This window comes from Quercus suber, unplaced genomic scaffold, assembly GCF_002906115.3.
Source record: "Quercus suber isolate HL8 unplaced genomic scaffold, Cork oak 2.0 scaffold_199, whole genome shotgun sequence".
NCBI classification, from domain to species: Eukaryota; Viridiplantae; Streptophyta; class Magnoliopsida; order Fagales; family Fagaceae; genus Quercus; species Quercus suber.
The window spans coordinates 520953-545639 of record NW_027069657.1 but is presented as its reverse complement, the minus strand read 5'-3'; the positions used below and the strand labels follow the sequence as shown (position 1 = coordinate 545639).

At 37.3% G+C, this 24687-nt stretch overlaps 1 protein-coding gene across 1 annotated transcript; it reads right to left on the bottom strand.

Moving 5' to 3' along the window:
- Nucleotides 1–402: 402 nt before the first annotated feature.
- LOC112010470 (uncharacterized) lies at nucleotides 403–16182 on the bottom strand. The gene is made up of 6 exons (XM_024042813.2): nucleotides 15236–16182; nucleotides 7347–7402; nucleotides 3233–3342; nucleotides 2966–3125; nucleotides 1639–1731; nucleotides 403–693 (listed from the first exon to the last, which is right to left on the bottom strand). Exons 1-6 carry the CDS (start codon nucleotides 16008–16010, stop codon nucleotides 520–522), a joined length of 1368 nt encoding a protein of 455 aa, XP_023898581.1. The 5' UTR covers nucleotides 16011–16182; the 3' UTR covers nucleotides 403–519.
- Between the last annotated feature and the right edge of the window lie 8505 nt (nucleotides 16183–24687).

Genomic DNA, 24687 nt, shown 5'->3' with positions numbered 1-24687 from the left:
CAAAATCCTAATTTTCATGTTTATTTTACCAGATTCGTCTTATATGTGTTTTTATATATGATTGTTACTTTTTTTGATTGATGGTTTTCTTGTTCTTTTTCCTTGTGAATCACCAAACAAAAAGAATGGCCAAGTAGTCATCTATTTCAAAGTCTAAATCGCTAAATCCTAAATGGGAAACAATTGGCGGTATTGTTGGTCAAGGTAGAGGACAAGCTGACATAGAGCGTGAAAAGGATAATATATAATTAGGTGCGAGCGAACGAACTAGTGGAAGACGAATTCCTCGAGGTGACAAGCCGTTCCTAACATAGATTGCCTGATGGAGGTGATGAAAGCTTCAAGGAAGAGTTGAGCAAGCAGAGCCATAGCCCCCCCCCCCCAAAAAGCTCCCTTTTCTCCATCAACTTCATTGGTTTTGTGTTATTTGTGTTACTCCTGCCTCTATTTCTAACACAACATTGTATTTTTTGTCAAAATAATTTAAGTTATACCAATAAAATACACGTTCCCTAAAATTTAGAATTTGCCATTTGTTAAGAGAGAAATATAAGGATGTACCAAACCAAGAGCTTCTGTTGCACTTATACGACTCTCTTCACCACAAACCCCGACAAGCATATTCAACAGAAATAACCTCTGTTCCACTTTCAAATGTTTCTCCAAGCCTCGAGCCACCATCTCCATCTCAGGCTGCAGAAACACATTCAAAGTGAATGACACAGAAACCTAGAGGTGATTCCTCACGAAACCACTGCATGCACAAATTAAATGAATCGTAAAGCAGTTATACCAAGACAACCATGAAATTTTTTATCTAGACTGCATTATTATATATGGATTGGTCGTAAGTCATTAACCTATATAACTCCCATTCAAAAGCACACAAATTTGATTTTAGACAAATGGCCCAGAGTCCATATAAAGAAAATGGTTAAGAAAACACACACAAACATACCCAAAAAAGAAAAAAAAAAAAAAAAAATCAGCCTTTTAAAAGTGCAGCCATGATGCTCACTGCTCCGTATTTGATTAGCCAACAGTATGGCACAGCAATCTCAAAGACCACCATACAGACCATTAACAACAGACTAAATAGACCATTCAACAAGCTGTCCTTACAACCAACATTTCTACACCTATGCTCACTAAGCATCTACACTATAATAAGAATCTTCAGGTTCAACCAATTAAAGACCAAAAAATCAAAGTTGCTACTACAGCTTCAACTCTGGAAAAGCTTAAGAATGGGCTTGTTTAGAACCATATCAAGTTACCAAACTGTGGACACAAGCAAGTACAAGATATTGCAACTTGTACCAACTAGTTAATATGATCTAATCATGTGCATAGAAGACCTGCCAAAGAACTATTATAAAGACTGCTACCACAAAGGCCAGGTAAACACAGCCAAAAGTGAACTTATATATAACAAGAAACTGGGCAGAAATTGAGTGTGTTTGTGTTCCTAACTACATATGAAGTCAGAGACACTTTCAACTCAGAAAATACAAGAAGAAGAATGCTTTTCAATATATCACCATGATAAATTCCACAAATATATTTCAAAAAGAAACAATTAATAGTGTGAAATTTCTAAAATTCATAGAGTAAATATAGGAAAACCAAATCACATACAGACGACTCCTCAGGAGGAAATATCCGCAGCATAAGGCATATCTTTGACAGTTCTAATTTTGCTTCAGCATGTTTGCCTTGAATTTCCAAAGCCTGCGATGAAATGGATATCACATAAAACATTATTTTAATGAAGTAATAAAAGGACTATAATTGTTTTTATTAGTTATTATTTATTATAATAAAGACAAAAGGAAAGCACAATTCTTTACATAGGGACTGCACTAAAGGACAAGAATGTTGAGGTTAAAAAATGTAGGAATTATAGTGAGGCTACCACAAATACTTCAAGATTGACAGAGAGTATTGAAATTTAGGTCTCCAACGAAAAATCGCGACAATAATTCTTAAATGATGGGATATTAATCACTGTGCTTAAGTCCCATAATTTTTAAAAATCTGTCTTTTTGTACCCAAGCTTTTAGAAATAATATGATCACTATATGGAAGATTTTAATAAGCCATTGCAAGCATATAGAAAAATTCAAATAAAATATAGATAAAGTATACCATTTCTTTCCCTCCAAATCAATCAATCCCTCAAAGAACTTATTACAGTTGTGGTAATAATGAAGAGGAAACAGGTTCTCAGTTCAGAAAACAAAGCAACCAAGACTTGATCCCAATTAATTGGGACTGATTCAATGGTCCTCATAAACTAACTGAAGTCAACCACATGTGCTTCTTTCCCATCATTCAGCCTATCAACTAATAGAGATCAACTACATGATTTGCCTCTCTACCTCTTTTCATTCTGTCAACTTATATTAAATTACTCTTTCTCGTATGAATTAATCAATCTCCCCACACATGAGCAAACCATCAATATGACATCTGTTCCTTTGTCCATATGACTGAATTCATTATCATATTTTTCCTATTATTCTTAAACAAACATGTCAACATTCTCATCCCAGCTTAGTTTAAATGAATGTAACTTTTTAAGAAAGAGTGAATTAATTCAAGTTAAGAGAGTGAAAAAGGGTAGAGGACGACCCCAAATAATAATAATAGTATAAAAAGATATGTCAATTAAAAAAGTAACAAAGAGTATAACTTCCAATAAAATAGATTGGAAGAAAATAATACACATGGCCAACCCTAACTAATCTAGTGAGGATCCACAGCCAACCCAAAAATGGTACTACCGTATTGTTGTTGTTACCATAGATCATAACAGGCCATGAACTGATCTTATAGATATTTCACTAAAACTTCATAGATATGCTAGTTACATAATACCTTCAATGCATTTCTCCACTTCCCCACCAGCTCTTATTCTATGACCATATATAAAATTGAATCACAAGAAGAGCTGAAAAATTACCCACGCCTGTAAAAACCGTGAACGAGTACGTGCGGCAACAGCTGCTGACACAATTATTGCAGCACGAATGTTTTCAAGTCCAATGTTTTCAGCAAGCCCAGCAACAAATTGCCGAGCATCTTCACCATCAATCTGAACAGAGGTACAATGACTCGGGGCCCTGCAGTATTCCTGAACAAGTTACAACACCAGGAGAAAACTTGTGCAGATAAATACTAGAAGTGGCATATATTTAATTGTTTCATTTATGCAGGTCTAAAAACATACCTGCTGCAAACATTTAAAACAAAGTCAACAGAAGCACGATAGAAGGAATCACGTGTATTTATTGTGTCAAAGGAGACCCGTACTCCAGATGTCCTGCATATTTGACGTAACTGCTCACCCATACAGGCAAAGAAGAGTCCAATGCATTATGGAAATATCAGTTACTAAAAGCAAAAAATTGTAATTACATGTTACAATAGTAGCAAAAAAGTTACCTCATTAATGAAGTGAATTTTATTATGCAATTCTTTTCAAATTCTGCAAAATAAAATCAAGAGAAGCACATTGTTTGATGTGGTGGTGTCTATGGCATGAAAGAAATGCAAGAACCTTTGAGGGGTGTGAACGGACTATTTTAGACTTGAAGAAACAATTTTTTATAACTCTATTTGAGTGGCTGCTGGCTTCAGGGACGTATCTTTTCTCTAATTTCTTAGATTTTATGGATCATTGTACTCTTAGATCATAATGTGGTGATTCATCTAGTACACTTCCTGTGTACCTGATGTTTCCGATTCAATAAAACATATTATTTATATAAAAAAAAAAATTAAATTAAATCATGAACTTAGATAATAGATATAAAAGGTTGAAATCAGAGATATAAAGCACATCCAATATATTCATTAATTATCACTTGTCAAAATATATATATATATTCGTTAATTATCTTGTATATGCACATTAGTTTTATTAAGAATACCTAATATTTACAAAGAAAACTTGCATTCTGCCACATCACTAAATTCGTCAAAAAATTACAAAATCAATGTGCGGCATCATCTTTGCAAATGATACAACCTTCTCTTGATCCTCATAAAGCACCATGGTATCAATTATTTCCACTTCATCAAACATTGTCACTTCATGCACCATAGATGGTTGACCAATAGCAGATGATTCAAACTCACTTTTTACATGTGTACTCCCTAATTTAACTTTTCTCCCCATTAAGAAGTGGGAAGTCTTCCTTCTCAGCAGTAAGCAACATATCAGACACTTCAACAGGCTAAATTAAATCTAGAACACATTTTAGGTAGGGCAAGGATTTGCTGCAAACATGGTTTTGAACAATCTATGCAATGGTGGCTTTTTGCTATCTGTGGAGTTTGGCAGAAGCTTTTGTGGTTGTTTAGCAGAGAATTTTGTGGCAGAGGCCGTGGTTTTTATGGTGTCTCACTATCTTGGCAAAATTGGGTTTGAGATGTGGTGGTTTGGGATTTCGAGCAGCAGTGAAGGGGTTGGGTCAGGCAGAGATGGCCCATATGGGTACTGATGTGTGCAATGGTGGCTGGGTCAGGCGGTGGTGATTTTATTGAGGCTGATGGTGGCTGGGTACTGGTGTGTGCAAGTGTCTTAAACTGAAATGGATATGGGTTTGGCTGAAGCAGTGCTTTTTAGTGGAGTGAGGCCAGTGGAGAGGGAAGCAGCAGGGCTGGGCAGTGGCACAAAGGATGAGAGTCAGAGGGCTTGGAGAGAGAGAGAGAGAGAGAGACTGATTAGAGAGAGAAAACGGTTTTAAAGCAAAAACTCACACTGTTAGTCATCTTAACTAGTCATGTGCAATGCACATGACCTAGGGACACTTGCCACTCCCACTAGTTGCCACTTAATCATGTATGCTGGATTTGCTGCAACCATGTTTGCAGCAAATCCTTCCCCTTTGGGGTATTCCATCAGGCTGTGATAGTGATGCAATATGCTCTTCTTGTTCTAGCGTTGTAGCAATATCTATCTGTACTTGTACTTCCACATCAACACTACACCACTATTGCAGAGTGTGTGAGTTGGAATGCAGGTCATCTTCAATGGATATTACTTTCTATCTAGCTCTTCAAAATTGGAAGTTGGATATGCAGGTCTTATCCAAAAAAATTTAAAAAGGTAGTTGGATATGCAGGCAGAGTTCCTTAATCTTTATCGACCCACATAAATTAGAACAAATGAAAAGGAAAAGATTGTTGGATGCCAACAAAAAGTGTTGTGCTTATTTGGGGTGCGGTTCAGTGGGTTATGCGTAAAAGGGTAGTTGATCTGATGGCCTGTTGGAAGGGGCAATTTTCTAGGCACCATAACGGTGATACTTGAAATGCAATCCCTTTGTGCATCATGTGGATTATTTTGAAGGAATGGAATAACCAAACATTTAAAGGTCTTGAACAACCTATGGTGGATCTGAAAAAAAAAAATTTACGCATTTTATATGATTGGATAGCTGCTTTAAGTAGCCATTCTTTCTCTAATTTACTGGATTTTTTTTTTATTGTTTTATTTTTAACTGAGTTGTGATGCAACTTTAATACCCAACCCATGTACTTGGAGGTGACTTCTTTTTAGTCAATAAATTTTATTTAGTCATCAAAAACAGCCAAGAGTATTGATGACCATTAAAAGTACATGCCTCTAATATAACCATAATTCAACCAAAAATAAAGTTCCAGACAAAAAATTGTAACAAGAACCAGGACTGTTGACCTGGGCTGTTGATTTATGTATTATGGACTGGTCATTGTGTGGGCCTTGATGAGCATTCGGCAAGTGCACATATTGAAGATAAGGAATTTAACTGTGTGCGTGTGTGGATTAGGGGTTGATGTGAGTGGGCCTGGTTTATTTTTTAGGTAATGGGTCAGACTGAGTATTGGGATGTCTAGGCTGTCTATTTTCTTTTGACTGGGTCAAGTAAAAGTTTGTGTTTAATAAGTTGGATTTGGGTAGAGTTTGATTGGGTTTCCATTCTAGAGTATCTGATAGGTTAATAATCTGTGAGAATGGTTGACCACTGAGTGGCTTCTTGACAACAGCAGCAGTTGAGGGAATGGGGTTGCCACTAGGCAAGTAAGAGCTCACTGAACAATGAACGAGAGCTAAAAAGTCTGGTGATATCGTGCGATGGATCAGGTGTAGTCTGGGCAGCAGAGTTGGGTGCTTTGGTGGTGGCACAATGCAGTCATAAGGTCTGGCTAACAATCCTATGCTTCTTTGTCACTTTACAATTGAGAAAGAAGGGTGAGTCAGTGATGAGATGCTTTCAGTGAAACTTTAGTGACAAGGCAATCAGAGCAGTAACATGATCACGGCCATCCAACTCAACACAATGCCATTTTAAGGGCGAAGACCAAATTGAGGCTGAGGGACGAAGATGAGGCTTGTCCATTGACACAAGGAGTGATCAAATGGGGCTCTCAAGTCATCGATGGCAACAGCAATGGGTACTTAGGAAATTGTGTGGGGTCACCAGCATGGCTGGGCTTCCTTTTCTTTTCTTTTTTTTTGGCGATGCACGACAGTGCTTGAAACTAATTAATCAGATATTTGCTCAGATACTAAATTTGACAGAGGACAAAATCAAAACAATAACAGAATAAAATTGAAAAAACAGAAAAATAAAGAATAGGCAACCTAGAAGTCAGCACCTAGGCTTGCTTGGAATCAGCACCAAGCAGGAGAGAGTAAACCTCTAGAAGTTAGCATCTAAGGTTCAACAATAGACCATTAGAGAATTCCAAGAGACATTTTATTAATCATCAAACTAAAACTTAAGTACAATGTTATGCATATATAGATTAAAGACTTAACCCTAATACTATCTGAATTGGGAAATCCCAAATTTTTTTTTTTGAATAACCTTACTCCAGAAAATTAATAAAATAACCAATTAACTATCACGACCTTAAATAAAATACAATTGACTCTCCAAAATTAAATAAAACTAAATTTCAATAAATACCTCTTTGCACTTCCCGTATCATATCATATGCATTCACAGGCATGCTTGTGCATAAACATAACCGTCCAACTTTTTTTTTTTGATAAGTTAAAAACGGCATCCATTTATCAATACTCAGACATGTAATTGCATTTATTTATTTAGGTATTCACTATCCATACATCCATACATCTTTATCTCACATGTGTGTGTCTTACTGGACAAACCAAACAGGTTATCTCCATTTTTTTTTTTTTTTTGGAACTTTATAAACTCAAAACAAATTCGCTGGTAAAAATGGATAAAATTATATGCCTCTAAAAGAATTTTTCGATGCAAAAACTGAGTGAAATTATAAATGCATATATTTGACAATCAAAGATATCACATAAAAGAAGTACTGACTTGAATTATATCATCCTCCACTATGTCCCTCCCGTTGATTCTATTGTCCGTGATCACTGGAAATCAAGTGGATGAGTTGCAACTTGAAGAAGTATAGAATGACCATAACAACATGAAAACTTGAGAAATGCATTTGTTTACCTACAACAAAGGCAAAATTCCAGCACTAAGACCAAGCATGTGAAAATATTTATATACTGATAGACATAAAACCACAAGAGTTATATCAAATAACAATCAAAACGACAAAACACATTGGCAAGTTAGGAAAAGAAATTAGCATAAGTTTGAGGCCTTAGTTTGGCCTTACTCATTTAGGGCTTTTCCTATTGTGTAAGGGTCTTTGAAGGCAAAAATGTAAACCAAGTTCATTCTTCAAGACTTCAACTGAAGAAAGGAAAGTAAAAAGGTGACCCTGGCCCCTTCTTAAACACCAACTACCCCTTTTCCTTCCCAACCTAGTCAAATAAGAATCACTCTGCAAGCAACTGGTGCTAAGCCCTCAACAAAGCAGGAATGCCACATTGGAATTTCGTCAAGAAATGGTACAAGCACAATGGTCACTAAGGATCGTTGCCCAGTGCTGCTCCCACTTAAGTGGAGTCCTAAGAATGAAAGTTTGGATAATGTTCCACCATTCAACATTTTTTGCTTGAAGTGACTGCTCAAAAGACTTGAAATGAGTGGCACCTGTATCCAAAATTCAATCATTAGCAGACATGAGAGAATGCTGGGAAAACGTAGTAGAGAAAACTGAGTTTTCAAAATGCTGGACACTGAGGAATTCCACCCCCCTCTCTCTCTCATGTTTTCTTAGAGGCCTGGCTACCTCAGATTAGTCAGATATTGCTTAATCTATATCTTTTTTCTTTTCATTATTATGGGAGGGATACGTAGTTTTTTCATTGAATCGAAGCTTTTTCAGTTGGTGGTGGAGGAAGGAGGGAATTTCTTTGCGTTACGAATCTTTGAACGGGGCAAATACTTCATGAAATCAGTGTTTATGGGTAAAAGCGCGGCATTATGGTTGATGAGAAATATAGAACACACAGTGATTGGGGTAAATCCCAAACAATTCTTCACGCTTAGGGAAGGCGATACTGCCTACACCTTGCAACGGGGATCAAACTCTTTTGGGCAGTTCCTGCTAGTGTCTGAACTCAAAGTTGGTGGGCTCCGGAGGTCGGTCATAATCCCTGAAGGGAAAGAAAAACATGGTTGGAAGGTATTTGGCCTAGAATTGAGGAAGATGTTAGAACCTAATCAATATGCTTCTGGTTACTCGGGCCATGCAAAGTTTATCCCTCAAACACTAAAACGCAATCCAGTGTTTCATCCATCTCGGTCTTTTGTTGAGACAGTGAAGGGTCCAGTGCAGGCAAAAGATGGTATTCAATTGATCCATAAAGCCAAGGATGCAGGACAAAATATTATAGATGGGATGGTGGGAGAGAAACAGCAGTATAGGCCAAAGGAAACGATGGCAGTGGCTCCAAAACAATATCGGAATCAGGTTGTGGATGTTCCGGTGGGTCAGCTTGGTACAGCAGCCGTGAGGGGAGGGGAGGGGAGAGAGAGGAGCATTAATTTGGGTATTAATTTAGGTGAGAAATTATCGGTGCAAAATAAAAAAAGATCTCCGCTAAGTTTCAGTTTGAATTCAAATAAAACTGAGAATGGAAAGGGGAGTGCTTCGAGGGAGTCACGTTGGTCTGGGAAGGGATTAATAGTGGAGGTGGCTGAGAATGGGAAACGGCGGGTTTCTTGGGATAATTCCAAAGGTGGAAAATCCTCTTTTAAATGGGTGATACGCGCTTCCACTGAACAGAAGGAGGAGGTGGGTTCCAGTTTGGGCCCAAAACACTCAGAAGCCCATTGCGTATCTAATCCAAGCCCGATGAGTCACTTTGAGGCTGGGGAATGTTCAAACTCATTTTCAGGCCCAATCCCTTCTACATCTCATCCCGATGGGCTGGAAGAGAACCCCACGGTCTCTCCATATGGTTTAATGGCACCGGTAAGGATGTCGAGGAGCGAGAAAGGTGGAAGCTTCTCTGTCTCTCAGTTGTATGTGGGTTCCCCGGCGACGGCGATGCAAACCGGTGCAGGTGGAGGTTTGCTTGCTCAGCCGAAGTGTGCTTCACCGGTAGGAGAGTCGGGTTGCACCGAGAATCTTCAGCATTTGGTTTTCAGGCATAGTTTTGACCGGAAAAGTATTTTGGGCTCAAACAGGTCGTCGGGTGGGTTGGTTTCTGAGGATATAAGGTCGGTGTCTTTTGAATATGTGCCGCGACTGGTTGGACTTTCTTTCCCCGATCTTTTTTTGGAGTTTTTGCGAGCTGGGTCAATGGGTTTTGGAGTATCGGGTAAGGAGGCAAATTCCTCCGTTAGTAAGGAACTCTTAAGATTTCCTAGGGAGGTTATGCTTGTGGAGGATGCAGCTGATTCTTTTGTGGGCTCTGGTGCAGCAGAATTGTTGGATTGTTTACCTTTACAGGTTATTGCTCCAACTGCATCGCCAATTTCGGTGGAGTTGGAGGAGGTCACTGAGGTCTTGAGTATTGAGTCTAAGTTAGATATTTCTGGGTGGGTGAAACACCGAATTCCTGGTTTCAATAAATTAGTTGGGTTGTCAATGACCCGACATGAGAAGTTGTGCATTGCTCTCTTACAAAGGCTAGAAACTGAGATGGAGGCAGCCAATGTGTTACACTGGAAAGTAACAGGTAGCCAAAAAATGGCTAAGTCCAAACATAAGGGACGTAGAGAGCTGCGAAACTTGATCTCTTCGGTGAATTATGATGGGAGATAGAGGATTGGGTTTGTGTTGGTGTCAGTTGGTGGGGATGTTTTTGTGGTAATGAAGATAAAAATGATTTCGTGGAATGTTAGAGGATTAAATGATCCTCGGAAACGACTTGTGGTAAAAAATTTGTTACGGGATTGGAAGTGTGATGTTGTTTGTTTACAAGAGACAAAAATTGCTAGTATGAATAGACAGCTGGTTTGTAGTTTGTGGGGCTGTCCATATGTGGATTGGGCTGTTTTGGAGGCTGATCGGACAGCTGGTGGTATTTTGATTATGTGGGATAAAAGGGTCTTGGATAAGATGGAAGTTATGGTTGGTACATTCTCTGTTTCGGTAAAGTGGCAAGGGGTGGGGGACGGTTTTATATGGGCATGTTCAGGGGTTTATGGCCCAAATGAGAATAATGAGAGGGGTCACATGTGGGATGAGTTGGTGGGTATTCAGCAGTATTGGAGGATACCGTGGTGTTGCTTGGGGGATTTTAATATTGTTCGCTTTCCTAGTGAACGTAGGGGTGAGACAAGTTTGACACTGGCTATGGAAAAATTCCCTGAATTTATTGAGAATCTTAACTTGATTGATTTGCCTTTGGAAGGAGGTAGATATACATGGTCAAGTGGTACTGATCAACCAGCGATGTCTAGGATTGATAGAGCTTTGGTCACTCCAGACTGGGAGGAACATTTCCCAGATGTTATTCAAAGGACTTTACCCCGTCCTATCTCAGATCACAGTCCAATTCTCTTGGAGGCAGGGGGAATGGCAAGGGGGAAAAGTCCGTTCAGATTTGAAAATATGTGGTTGAAGACAGAGGGGTTTGTGGACAGGGTTCAATCTTGGTGGAATCGGTATTCTTTTGTAGGTACACCTAGTTTTGTCCTTGCAAAAAAATTAAAGGCTCTGAAAGAGGACATTGTACAATGGAATCGTCGAGAGTTTGGTAATGTAGAGCGTCAAAAGAAACAATTATTGGAGGAGTTGAAAAAATTAGACGCTAAGGAAGGGGATTTTGGTCTCACTGATGGGGAGAAATGTCATAGGGCAGATTTGAGGTCCCAAGTGGAGCATCTTCTTTCCTTGGAGGAAATTTCCTGGAGACAAAAATCTAGGATGTTATATATCAAGGAAGGGGATAATAACACCAAGTTCTTCCACAAAATGGCTAACTCCCATAGAAGGTATAATCACCTAAGGACTTTGGAGGTGAATGGGGTGGTTTTTGAGGAGGAATCTGAGGTTACTAATCAAGTAGTCCAGTTTTATAAAAATTTGTACAAGGAGTCTGAGGGGTGGAGGCCTTTTGTGGAGGGTTTGGAGTTTGATCGTATTGGGGATATGGAGAGGGTTTGGCTTGAAAGGAAGTTTGAGAGAGAGGAGATAATTCAAGTCGTAGGTGAGTTGGAGGGGGACAAAGCTCCAGGCCCGGATGGGTTCACTATGGCATTTTATCATCATTGTTGGAAAGTAGTGGAGAAAGACATGTTAGCGGTCTTTGAGGAGTTTTTTCAATATTGTAAGTTTGAAAAATCTCTCAATGCTACCTTCATTGCTTTAATTCCTAAAAAGAATGACGCCTCTAATATTAGAGATTTCCGGCCTATTAGCTTGGTGGGGAGTGTGTATAAAATTTTGGCTAAGGCTTTGGCAAATCGTTTGAGAGTGGTTTTAGATCGGTTGATCTCTGAGACTCAGAATAGTTTTGTGGGTGGGAGACAAATCCTTGACTCGGTTCTTATTGCGAATGAGTGTGTGGATAGCCGAGGGAAGAGTAGGGTTCCTGGAGTCATTTGTAAACTAGATATTGAGAAAGCCTATGATCATGTGAATTGGGAGGCTTTGCTGTATTTGTTGAATAGAATGGACTTTGGAGTGAAGTGGTGTAAGTGGATCCATACTTGTATTTCCACAGTTCAGTTCTCTATTTTGATTAATGGGTCTCCAGCTGATTTTTTTGGTAGTTCAAGGGGGTTAAGACAAGGGGATCTGTTATCTCCTATGTTATTTTTTATTTTGATGGAGGTGTTCAGTAGGATGTTGAGAAGAGTTGAGGAAGCTGGCTTGATCCGTGGCTTTAAAGTTGAGGGTAGGAGGGGTTGTGGGGAATGTGTTTCACGTCTATTGTTTGCAGACGATACTATCCTATTTTGTGATGCAGATGTGGAGCAAATTCTTCATATTCGGTTGTTGTTACTCAGTTTTCAGGCGGTAACAAGTTTGAAGGTCAATGTGCACAAGAGTGAAATGGTTCCAATAGGGGAGGTTGATGATGTGCATGCCCTGGCGGAAATTTTGGGCTGTAGAGTTGGAACTTTGCCTATGTCTTATCTTGGTATGCCATTGGGGGCTTCACATAACTTCCCTTCAATTTGGAATCCTATTTTGGAAAAAATTGAGCGGAAATTAGCCGGGTGGAAGAAGTTGTATTTGTCTAAGGGGGGTCGATTGATGTTACTCAAGAGTACGTTATCTAGTCTTCCTACCTATTTTCTATCTCTATTCACCATTCCTACTTATGTGGCTAATAAAATAGAAAAGTTGCAAAGGGACTTCCTATGGGGTGATAGCAAGAATCATCTGGTAGGTTGAGATAAAGTTTGTGCGCCTATAGCTAATGGTGGTTTAGGGATAAGGAAAATTACTACATTCAATAAGGCCTTATTGGGGAAATGGTTGTGGCGGTTTGGGAAGGAAGAAGGTCGATTATGGAGGCGGGTGGTAGCGTCAAAATATGGGGAGGAATGGGGGGGATGGACCTCAAAGCTAGGTAGGGGAGTTCATGGGTGTGGTTTGTGGAGAGGTATACGCATGGGATGGGAGGATTTTAGAAAGAATTGTCAATTTGTTGTTGGATTGGGAAATAGAGTGAGATTTTGGCAGGATGGGTGGTATGGGGATCAACCTTTCCAAGTGGCTTTCCCTAGGCTGTATGGAATTGCCATTGATAAGGAGGCATCTGTGGAAGCTTCTTTGTCAAGGCAGGGGGTAGAGGATAGAAGAATTTGGGATGTTCGTTTTATTCGAGAATTTAATGATTGGGAGATGGAGGAAGGGCTGCATTTTCTCCGTATATTGGGAGCTAATACTCCTCCAATGGATGGTAGAGACCGGATGAGATGGAAGTTGAAGCCTAATGGGGAGTTTGACATCAGGTCGTATTATAACAAATTGCGGGATTCTCCCTCAATTGTCTTTCCTTGGAAAGGAATATGGAGAGTAAAGGCTCCTAGGCGAGTTTCTTTTTTTGTTTGGTGTGTAGCTTGGAATAAGATCCTAACGGGTGACAACTTGAGACGATTGAGGGGATTGGATTTTGTAGACTAGTGCATTATGTGCCGGCATTGTGGAGAGACGGTAGACCACTTACTTCTTCATTGTGAGATGGCTTATCGGTTGTGGAGCTTTGTCTTCATAACTTTTGGTTTGTCTTGGGTTATGCCTAGATCGATCCCAAATTTGCTTTTTGGTTGGTGGAATTGGTTGGGGAAGCATTCGTCTCAGATTTGGAACTTAGCTCCGTTGTGCATCCTATGGTGTATTTGGAAGGAACGGAATCGCAGGACTTTTGAGGATTTGGATAGTTCAGGTGTTCAGATGGTTGCCTCTTTTAGTGGAACACTTTTTGATTGGTCTCGGGCATGGGGACTCACAACTAGTGATTCTCTCCCTTCTTTTCTTAGCTCTCTCTCTCTTTTGTAATTATTTTGTTGTTTGGTTTTCTGTTTTGTTTTTCAGTTTTTCTTCTTGTATTTTCTGGGTTTGCTCTATGTTTTTTCATGCATAGAGTAGCCATTCGTATATATAACATTCTTACTTATCAAAAAAAAAAAAAAACTTGAAATGAAACATCTGTGCTTGGCAGCCAAACATTTTAAAATTGTTCCAGACAATGACCTCTTCTAAATACACATGAGACATCTCCTTTTCAATTTCAGATATCAACCTACCTTTAAGTAGAAAAATAGTCATACAACAGTAACCCTCTTTGGCATTACCCACTAAACTCCAAACATAGCTAAAATGAAGGCCCACAACTCACAAGCAACTATCAAATGGTTCACTGTCTTGCTACTACATCAATTCATACAATCCAATCTCCCAGAGTGATAACTCTTCCAGTCAGATTCTCCCCCATCAGAATCTTCTCCAAAACTGTAGTCCAAAGAAGGACTTTCTTTGGTAACTTTGTGCATCATATACTCTTCCAAGAAAAAATTACATACTTGGCCCCTCAAAGGACTTCATAATAGGATTTGACATCAAACTCACTGTTAACTTTAGGTGTCCACCTCAAAAGATCATGAGCACAACCGCAGGATTTTGGAGTAAAGTCTTGCAATAAGATTAACTTATTCCAATTCCCAATCACTGAACGCACATACAAAACTGATGTTCCATGATAAAGACACTTCTCGAACCAGATGCTCCAAGGAAGAGTATAAAGATGCGTCTTTTCCCACTGCAATAGGGTACAAATCAGGATATAGCTCTTATAGAGCACCATTACTGCACCATATATCATGCCATAGTCTTAACCTATCACCATCCCCAACCACATAACCAGTACAACTCATGAATGCATCACATCCCAATCCTTTGCACTTCCTCAGTGTCCAAAAAGTAATTGCCTTCCTCTCCAAATCTCCACCACCAGTTCCTCAATAAATTAACTGGTTTATAACCCAATACTTGTCATGAAGAGAAAAATAAATAAACAGTTTCATGGTCCTCGATTAAAAAATTCCATTGGATTCAGTTCAACAAGGTGCAATCTTCACTCAAATATGAGTAGTTAGTTGTTTCTTAGAGATCAAACAGTAGTCCATACCATTCCTCCTAATAGTATTGTATCTGAAGTTTATTAGGATAATAAGACTAATCTACTAGTGAACACAAGAAAAAAGTGAATTTTTTTTTTTTTAGCAGCACATTACTACAAAAAATTCATGTTTATAGCACAACATTACTCAGCACAATCAAATAAGCAGTTTAAACAATTCTAATATATGTAAATTAGCAGTAGAAATAAAAATTCATGCCAATCATAGCACAAGAAATCCCAAAATCACCACTAAGCACTGACCTTGAATCAACCAGTTGGCTTCCCTCTGATACTGCTCCGCATTCAGCACCAACCCCGGCCGCGGCACAGAAACCGGCCACCATTTCGGCAACTTCTTCTCCCGGGGCCGAACCCGAGTCCCTGAAACCCTCTCCGATATTCCCCCATTGGTTGCCGAAGCTGCCACCGCCGGCGACAACGGATTGCTCGAAACCCTAGAATCCCTCTTCAAATTCTGCCTCTCCTTGACCTTTCTCCCAACGCCAACAGCAACAACAACCTCTCTTCCCCCGAGACTCCGGTCCCTCCGCACCACGACCGGCCCGGAATCCCCGAACCCGGACCGGCCCCGAATAAGCCATAACCCTAATTTCCCCAAAACCCTAAACGCGAAAACGAGAACGAAGCTACAAAGGACCAAATTCCCGGCAAAGACAACGGTCGAGCGGCGACAAGAGACGAGGACTCGGCGATTATCGTCGAGAGTGATTAGGGTTCGTAAGTCGTGGTAAGCGTCGAGGGAAGAGGAAATGAAGCGTTGGAAGTTGGAGTGGAGGAACGACGTGGTTTGGTTAAGGTCGATCACGGTTTGGAGCGTTGAGTTGTCGGAGGAGGAGGTGGTGGCGATAGTGGGGGTGGTGGTGAAGGGGGAAGAGAGTTTGGGGTTCCGGCGATAAGTACGGCGGCGTTTTGGGGGTAAAGAAGAGCAAGAGAGATGGAGGAGGAGGTGGTGGTGGTGGCATTGGTATTGCGAGAGAGAAAAGGGAGTGTAGATGAGTGTGTTTGCAGAGTTCATATATGAATTTGGTATAGACTATAGGGTAGTAGTATGTGTTACATCAGTGTGAAGGTTTGGGGTTAAAGAGATTTTTGTCTGAATGAGTTGTGAATTATGGGAGCTCAGTCTAGACTGTATAGGTAGAGATTTTTGTTGTTGTTGTTGACTTGTTTCCTCCTTGATGGCTGGAGGAGAAATATATGTTTGTTTGCCCGGAGAAAGGGACAAAATTGGAAAATGACACCAATCTTCCCATAATCTCGATAATTAGCAATGTTACTAAACTATTTACTAAACTAACATCTCCAGTTTAAGAGACTCAATTTTACCATAAGAACTCGAATCTAAGATACACGATTTCAATGTTCTAATGTAGATGACGTGATTTTTTAATCCATAGGGAATTCGCTTGGAACTCAACCCTTAGAGGCTTAAGTTTGAAATCGATCCTTAGAGGCTCAATTTCTCAAAGTGTAATAAAGGCTTGATTTGCAAAGTCTGGTGGATATTAATTCATGTGGTTTTTGATGGGTCCCTATTTCACATAAAGCACACTTTAGACCCTAGCTCGTTCTCTGTATTGGGTAGGAATGGCAACGGGTCGGGTTCGGGCCGGGTTTTTCCATCTCGGACCCGACCCGCAAGACAAGACCCGTGGCCCGGACTCAGCCCATTTAGGGTACCGCGTTTTTTTCCGAGGCTCGGACCCGCCCCAGTCGGGTCCCCCGGGCTCCAGGGGCCCCGTTTAGGGATTGGGCCTAATTCATGGCCCAACCAAAAAAAAAAATCTAAGCCCAAATTTAAGCCCAATTCGCCTCTAATCCCTTGCCGTTCTCACTGCTCTTCCCAGTCTTAGACCTCTGGGAAACAAACACAACCCTATTCCGTTAAGAAAAGAGAAAACACAGAAGCCACCATCCCTCGGCTTTTCCATTCCATTCCAGGTGAGGATTCCACCAATCCTCGCTATCCTCTACAAATTGATCCCAATTACGCTTTCCATTTTAGGTTCCGCCTCTTGTTTTGTGCTTCAAATTCTCCTCATTATATAAACGTTGAGTCTTTGGAAAAACAAATTGATTTTCATAGCTACATACTTTGGTTTCTCCGCCATTTCGTTTCGCAACTTCTTTTGAAGATTACAGATTAATGGACTCTGCTTATCACAAATCATAGAAACAAAAAACAACAAGAAGAAGATATGATTCTCGCAACATCGACTCACTTTTTAATCACTGTTCCAACAAGCCCATCTCACAGTCACACAAAGAAAAACTTGTTGCTTTGTATGTACCCATTGGTGCCTGACCCTCTCGGAGTCTGTAACCCTATTCCGTTATACATCTCTGAAGAAAAAAACCAAACCAAATTCACAATAATGCTTAGATTTCAAATTCGAAGCAATAGAAAATTTTGAAAAAATCCTAGTATATGGAATGAAATGAACAATCTAGATCTATCATTGTCAACAATAATAATAGATTTAAGGAAAGAAAAAGAGAGAATCGGAATTTCTATATATTTTCCAAGGAAACAAACAAGATCGAAGAATCTAGGGTTACCTTTGGTTGGCGAGCAATGAAACGGTGCGATCTGGCTGTTAGAGTGAGAGAGTGTCGAAGTGAGTTGCTGGGGGAGAGGGAGTGTTGTACTGAGCTGAAATGAGGGACTGAGGTGAGAAGTGAGGACTGAGGGAGTGTGAGACTGTCAGTGTCAGTGTAAGCTGCTGCTGAAGAGTGAAGAAATGAGGGATAATGAGGGATTAGGGTTAGAATATAGGAATATAGGAATATATATATATAGGTTATTTTTGTAATTTTAGTGTACCGGGTTTTAATCGAGTCGAGTCTCGGGTTTTTTTAATAAAACCCGGACTCGACCTGGACCCGCTTCGGGTTTTTTTTTTTAACCCATACCCGACCCTATTTCTAATCGGACCGGGTAAAACCCGGCCCATTTAGGTCGGACCAGGCCGGGTATCCGCAGGTCGGGCAAAAATTGCCATCCCTAGTATTAGGTCCCTTGGGCAATGAAGAAGTTTCTCTCTTCATTCTTATACTCACTCTCTCATACAATCCTAACACTCACAGGCTCACAGCTCATAAATCCACATTACAGGTAAGGGTGTATATCTGCACTTTAGAACTTCTAACAATTTCATTGATTTATTGAATGAGTTTTTTAAGATATTATTCTAAATATTGTTCATATTTATTTAGTTGTTAGTGTAAATATTCGCTAGGTTTTTTATAAAAAGTAAAAATTCTTTAAGATATATTAGTATTGTTAGGTTTTTATCATGGCTATGTAATGGATCATGACTCTTTTTTTTTTTTTTTTTTTTTTTTTTTGGTATTTTTCTTTATCAAAACTTATGTTTGATTTTTTTTTTTTTTTTGTGGGGGATAGTTAGAATCAGCCACCTGTATTCTTTTTCTCAATTCTACTCTATCAAAAGTCTATAGCCATGTTTAAAAACGTGGCTATAGGTCCTCCTTAAATATTAAAATAAAAAAAAAGCCCCTATAACCACGTATAAAAAAAGAAATGCAACTATAGATCTAATTTATAGCCATGTTTTTAATAAGTCTATAGCTACGTTTATAAAACGTGGCTATAATTAACCTATAATTGCATTTTGAAAACAATGTCTGCATTTGGATATTAATGAAAAATGAAAATTATTTCATTATTCAACCTATTTTTATTACTATTTATGAGCTTCACTGCACTTTTTGATATTATTTATGGACCTCACTGTACTATTTCAGTTAACTTTTATTTTTATCTACAGTACTTTCAACAATATGTTTTTAGGTTTAGTAAAAGAAGTGATATCCAAACAAACTAAATATCCGTATTTAGGAACGCAACTATAGGTTTATCTGATTTTTTTTTTAAACAAACCGATATTTATTAAATATTATTGTGTAAGGCATGCGTGGGGGAATATGTTGCCCACGTTCGAACCCTACTAAAATCAGTTAGCTTTTTCTCTCTCCTTATAACATAAAACTAAATTGTTTTATACATTAACTTAAAAATAAATAAATAAATAAAGGCATAAATACATTTTTAGTTTTTATATTTTAAGGATATTTCTATTTTGGTCATTATATTTTTATTTTATTACTTTTAGTCCCTAAACCAATTTAGGTTTGACATTTATGTCCTTATCGTCATTCAACTAACAAAAAAAACTGACATAGCTGATGACACATTAAAATAATAATTAAAAATTTTATTTTGGTATTAAAAAATACCACATTAACATCTAAATAAAAAAAAATTTATTAATTTTAACTAAATAAAAAAACTAAAAACAAAAATGCGTAAATGCAGATTAAAAATCCAGCAATAAGAACAATAAGATTGGCTTAAATAAGATCTGCAGGCGTAAAGAACGAGGGGCGGAACTTCTTTGGAAATGGACTCAGAATGCAGGCGTAAATGGACTCGAAATAAGAACAATTAGATCTGTAGGCGTAAATGCAGATTGAAAGGCATAAATGCTTCAAAGATGATCTGCTCCTCTGCTGCATTTTCCGAGTCCTTTATTTGACATTTTCTCTTTCTTTTTTTTTTTTCTTAGAAAACAAACACAAGATTAAGCAAGAACACAAACACAAATACAAATGCTGACAAATCCAGCAAGAACACAAACACAAATCCAGCAAAAATACAAACACAAACCCATCAATCCATCTTCAGCAAAACCAGCAACAACCCAGAAAACACAATCACAAATCCAAAGAGGAAACGACGCCGTCGATCGGATTCTCAGAGCTCATCGACCGGAGTAGATCTTCTTTGGAAATGGACTCGGAAAATGCAGCAGAGGAAACGATGCCGTCGTCGCTATCGAGCCTCATCTCTCTCGCCTTCGCTTCTGCCTCCTCCTCCTCCGCTCAACAACCTTACTTCTCCGAGCTCCTCTCCTTCAATCTCGATTGTCTCCAAAAGGTTTTGGTTTTCTCTCTCTCTCTCTCTCTCTCTCTGTGCTTTTGTTTTGTTGTGTGAGAAAATTTTGATACAAAAACTTGTAGGAGCCAGATCTTCTTCGAGTTGATGCGGAGCAGATCTAGAGGCAAATGCAAGAGGAGGCTTCTGGGATTTTATGATGTTCTGGTTTTGAACTTTCTAGGCTTATGACTTGGGGATTTGATGATTTTGCTGGGGTTGAAAATGGGGGTTTTGAGATTTATGATTTCATTTTTGAGCTGAATTTTTTGGGTTTTTTTGTGTGTTTGTTTCTCAAGAAAATTTTTGGTATGAACAAGGGGATTTTTTTATAAAATAACTATAAATTTCAAACAATATTATTAGTTAAGCAACGTTTTAAACATATTTCTTTTCTAACAATTCGACTTTAGTGTGGTCGTTTTTGGGGTTACAAAATCGACTGGATTGGACTCAATTTTCCTGTTTTAAACAGTAGATGAGTGGTGAGTGTAGATTAGAAAACGACTCCAATGGAGTCGTTTTGAAGTTTTTTGGTGGAGTCGTTTTCTATGCTTGTAAAAACGACTCTAGTGGAGTCGTTTTTTTTAGCATAGAAAACGACTCCATTGGAGTTGTTTTTTAAGAAGAGAAAACGACTCCAGTGGAGTCATTTTCTAAAGCAATAAACTTAGCCCAGAACATGCATCCCTCATCGCGCCCACAAGAAAAACTTCAAAAACAAAACAAGTTTCAAAACACGCCTCTCACTCAGTCGATCACTCCTCACTCTCTCAGTCGATCACTCTCACTCTCAGTCACCTCTCCCGTTCAAAAAGAAAAAACTAAGTTTCAAAACACTCTCTCAGTCGCTCTCACTCTCAGTCGCTCTCACACTCTCTCGCTCTTACTCTCAGTCGCTCTCACACTCTCTCACTCTCAGTCTCTCGCTCAGTCATCTCGCTCCGTCGCCGTCGGTGTTGCTCAGTCCCTCTCGCTCCGTCTCCGTCTCCGTCGCCGTCGCTGCCTCTCGCTCCCGTCGTTCCGTCTCCGCCTCGCTCCGTCGCTCCGATTACCTCACAAAAAAGTAAGGACTCTCTTTTTTCTAGGGTTATTGGTAATGCATGCATTGATTATTCCTTGTCTGTAAAATTTTTTTGGCTCTTTTTGTTCATATTCCAAGTTTCCAACTTCTGCATTTTTTATTGGGCCTCTCACAAAGTAGTTTGGCTCTGTGGACTTGCTTAAATTAAGGAACCAATTGAGCAAATTTGACTGTTGCGTCCTCTATTGCCACAAAATAGTATCGGCTTTATTCAAAAACAATGATCCTCTTTTAATTTTTTTTCGTATTAAATGTATTTATGTAATTGCTATATGGAGTTTGTGTCTTATTTTAAACGACATTTTATTTCCTTCAATAACACCAGACTAGTTTGGAAATGTTAAACCCTTGAAAAATCATTTGGATAAAACTATTAGGATTTATGAGTTTTGGTTTTCATGACAAATTTATTTGTATTTGTTTGTTTTATAATTGTAATGTAATTTGTGAAAATAACGGTTGAAGGTTGAAGTTTTCATACTGACATTTGCACAATGGTGTATTTAACTAGACTTCACGGTTAATAGAGTGTCCTGCATGTCCCACACTCATTGAAGAATCTGATTTATAGATTGTAGTAGTAGCAGCAATACCTATAAAAAAAAATTGTAATAATACTATAGTTACCATTTTGATTCCAAAAAATCTTAGTGATTAGTTTCCTATATCATTCAAAACACTTTCGATATTTAGTTTTCATATGGTTACTAAAGAAATTTACCTTTATTATTATATTATTATTTAATTTATGCATACTATATGTTCTATAGTTCCATTGTTCCAAGCAGTGATAAGACCCAGAGACTTAAGTCACAGTGGGACATATTCCATTTTAAAGAGTGTTGAATTTTTGAATTTTTGACACGAGTAATGAAAAAGCAATCAAATTACGTTGCACTTTTCAGAAGTTAGAAAATTGATATGTAAATCCAAATGCACCAAAGGGCCCACAAATTCACTTTGCACAAGTTAGAAAATTGATATGAATCGAAATGGACCTAAAATAATGGGCCAAACGGCATCAATCCAATTGTTTTCGTATAAATCTATTGGCAAATGAAGATGTAAAAATCTTTTTTTTAATTAAAAATTAAACTAAAAGAATACATTTCTTAGTCCATGGTAATTTGTAATGGAGTATGAGGCAAGTTATACTATATAATATTCATCTTGTCCTAGGGTTTTGCAACTGTTCATGACATTTTGAAAGCTTATTCCTTTATTTATTTATTTATTTATTATTGTTATTATCATTTAAGGAATTTCATTTGTTTGTGGTCTTATATTTATACAAAATAATTTTATTTTTTATTTTTAAAAACTAACTTATTAATGCCCTTAACAAATTCAAACGCTAAACCCTTTACTAATTTTTTTCTCCTCTCATCTCGAATTTTCTGTTTGAACTTTCAAACTCTAGCCTTTTCAATACTTTGAAGAATAGAGAACAAAAAGGTTGAATTTAATATATATTTTTTAAGAGCAAATCAAGTTAGTGTCGGTTTGGGAGATGATGAAAGTTTCAGTTATTTTTGAATTTTAGGTTCTTTTTGGTAATATTTATGGGTCCTAACTTTTAACCATTTTTTTTTCTACACTTTTAGTAAAAAGTTTTCATTTTCAACTGAGTAAATTATTCCCAAACAGACCCTTAATCAACACATGTATACAACTACGGTCTACGGGTATATTTCTACATTTTTAATACTTTTACATTAATTTATTTTCTCCATTTATTTTAAAGAATCAAATTAAATGTTTAAACATGATATATTCAGATTAATCTCTTGCTTTGATTGTTAGTAAATATGAATTGGTTACTTTTGTTTTGTTATTTTGATGAGATGAAATATATATTTGTAATTGATTGATTGATTTATTTATTTTGTTATTATGTCAATTTTTTTAAAATTTCTTTTTTAATTCTATCTTTAAATCCTGCCCCCTGAATTAAAATCTTGGCTCTGCCACTAGCCTCACTCGTATTGAGTCATATCATCAGCCATGTCACCATTTTTTTTTATTGATTTGTTCCTCTAAATATCTTTTGGTAATATTAAATCGTCCAAGATATTATTAGGGAAAAAAATCATCCAAGATGAATGTGTAAGGCCAATCAGTTAATAAATTTAATATTATCAAGAAATTAGAAGAACAAATTAATAAATTAAAATTTTAAATAAAAGAAAAGAAAAGAGGGTCACGTGGCTGATGATTTAGTCCATTAGGTCTAATCTAGTCCCCTTCAGTCCACTTCAATCTATTTCAATTTAATGTGGTCTATTTTAGTCCACTTTCGTCTATTTGGTCATACTTCGGTCCATTCCATCCAATTTTTTTGTTCCATTTCAGTGCACTTACTTAAGAATGAGAAAAGACAGATTTGGGTTGAAATTATCTATTCTATATTTGAATTTATTAAAAAATATAGATGAAAAAATGGTATTGTTTTTAATTATTTAATTTAATGATTTGTGATATTATCTTTTTTTCTTATGCTTTTTTTTTCCCCATCTTAGCTAATATTAGCATTTTAGTTTTTTTTTTTTTTTTTTTTAGTGAATTACACAATTTTAGTGTTTTGATATGATATAATTTGAATTAGAAGTCCAATTTCTAAGTCAAATAAAAATTAGAAGATTGCTATAACTATGTTTCTCATAAACTTTTAAATGATACAACTAAGCAGATGAAAACTTTTTTTCTATTGACATGCAAATCTCGTCTTGCAATGTATAAGTTATTCGACATACCATGACAAAAATTCCTTTATAAAAAAATTTATTACCCTCTTCAATCTCTAACAAGAATGATAGTATATATTTTCATACAAGCATTCAAAATAGTTAATATAAAAAGTAAAAAATAAAATGATGTAAAACAAGCTCTTTATGTTGGTTGGAAGAAAAACCTATAATTTTTACATAATACAAATTTATATATATATATATATATATATATNATTTTAAAGAATCAAATTAAATGTTTAAACATGATATATTCAGATTAATCTCTTGCTTTGATTGTTAGTAAATATGAATTGGTTACTTTTGTTTTGTTATTTTGATGAGATGAAATATATATTTGTAATTGATTGATTGATTTATTTATTTTGTTATTATGTCAATTTTTTTAAAATTTCTTTTTTAATTCTATCTTTAAATCCTGCCCCCCTGAATTAAAATCTTGGCTCTGCCACTAGCCTCACTCGTATTGAGTCATATCATCAGCCATGTCACCATTTTTTTTTATTGATTTGTTCCTCTAAATATCTTTTGGTAATATTAAATCGTCCAAGATATTATTAGGGAAAAAAATCATCCAAGATGAATGTGTAAGGCCAATCAGTTAATAAATTTAATATTATCAAGAAATTAGAAGAACAAATTAATAAATTAAAATTTTAAATAAAAGAAAAGAAAAGAGGGTCACGTGGCTGATGATTTAGTCCATTAGGTCTAATCTAGTCCCCTTCAGTCCACTTCAATCTATTTCAATTTAATGTGGTCTATTTTAGTCCACTTTCGTCTATTTGGTCATACTTCGGTCCATTCCATCCAATTTTTTTGTTCCATTTCAGTGCACTTACTTAAGAATGAGAAAAGACAGATTTGGGTTGAAATTATCTATTCTATATTTGAATTTATTAAA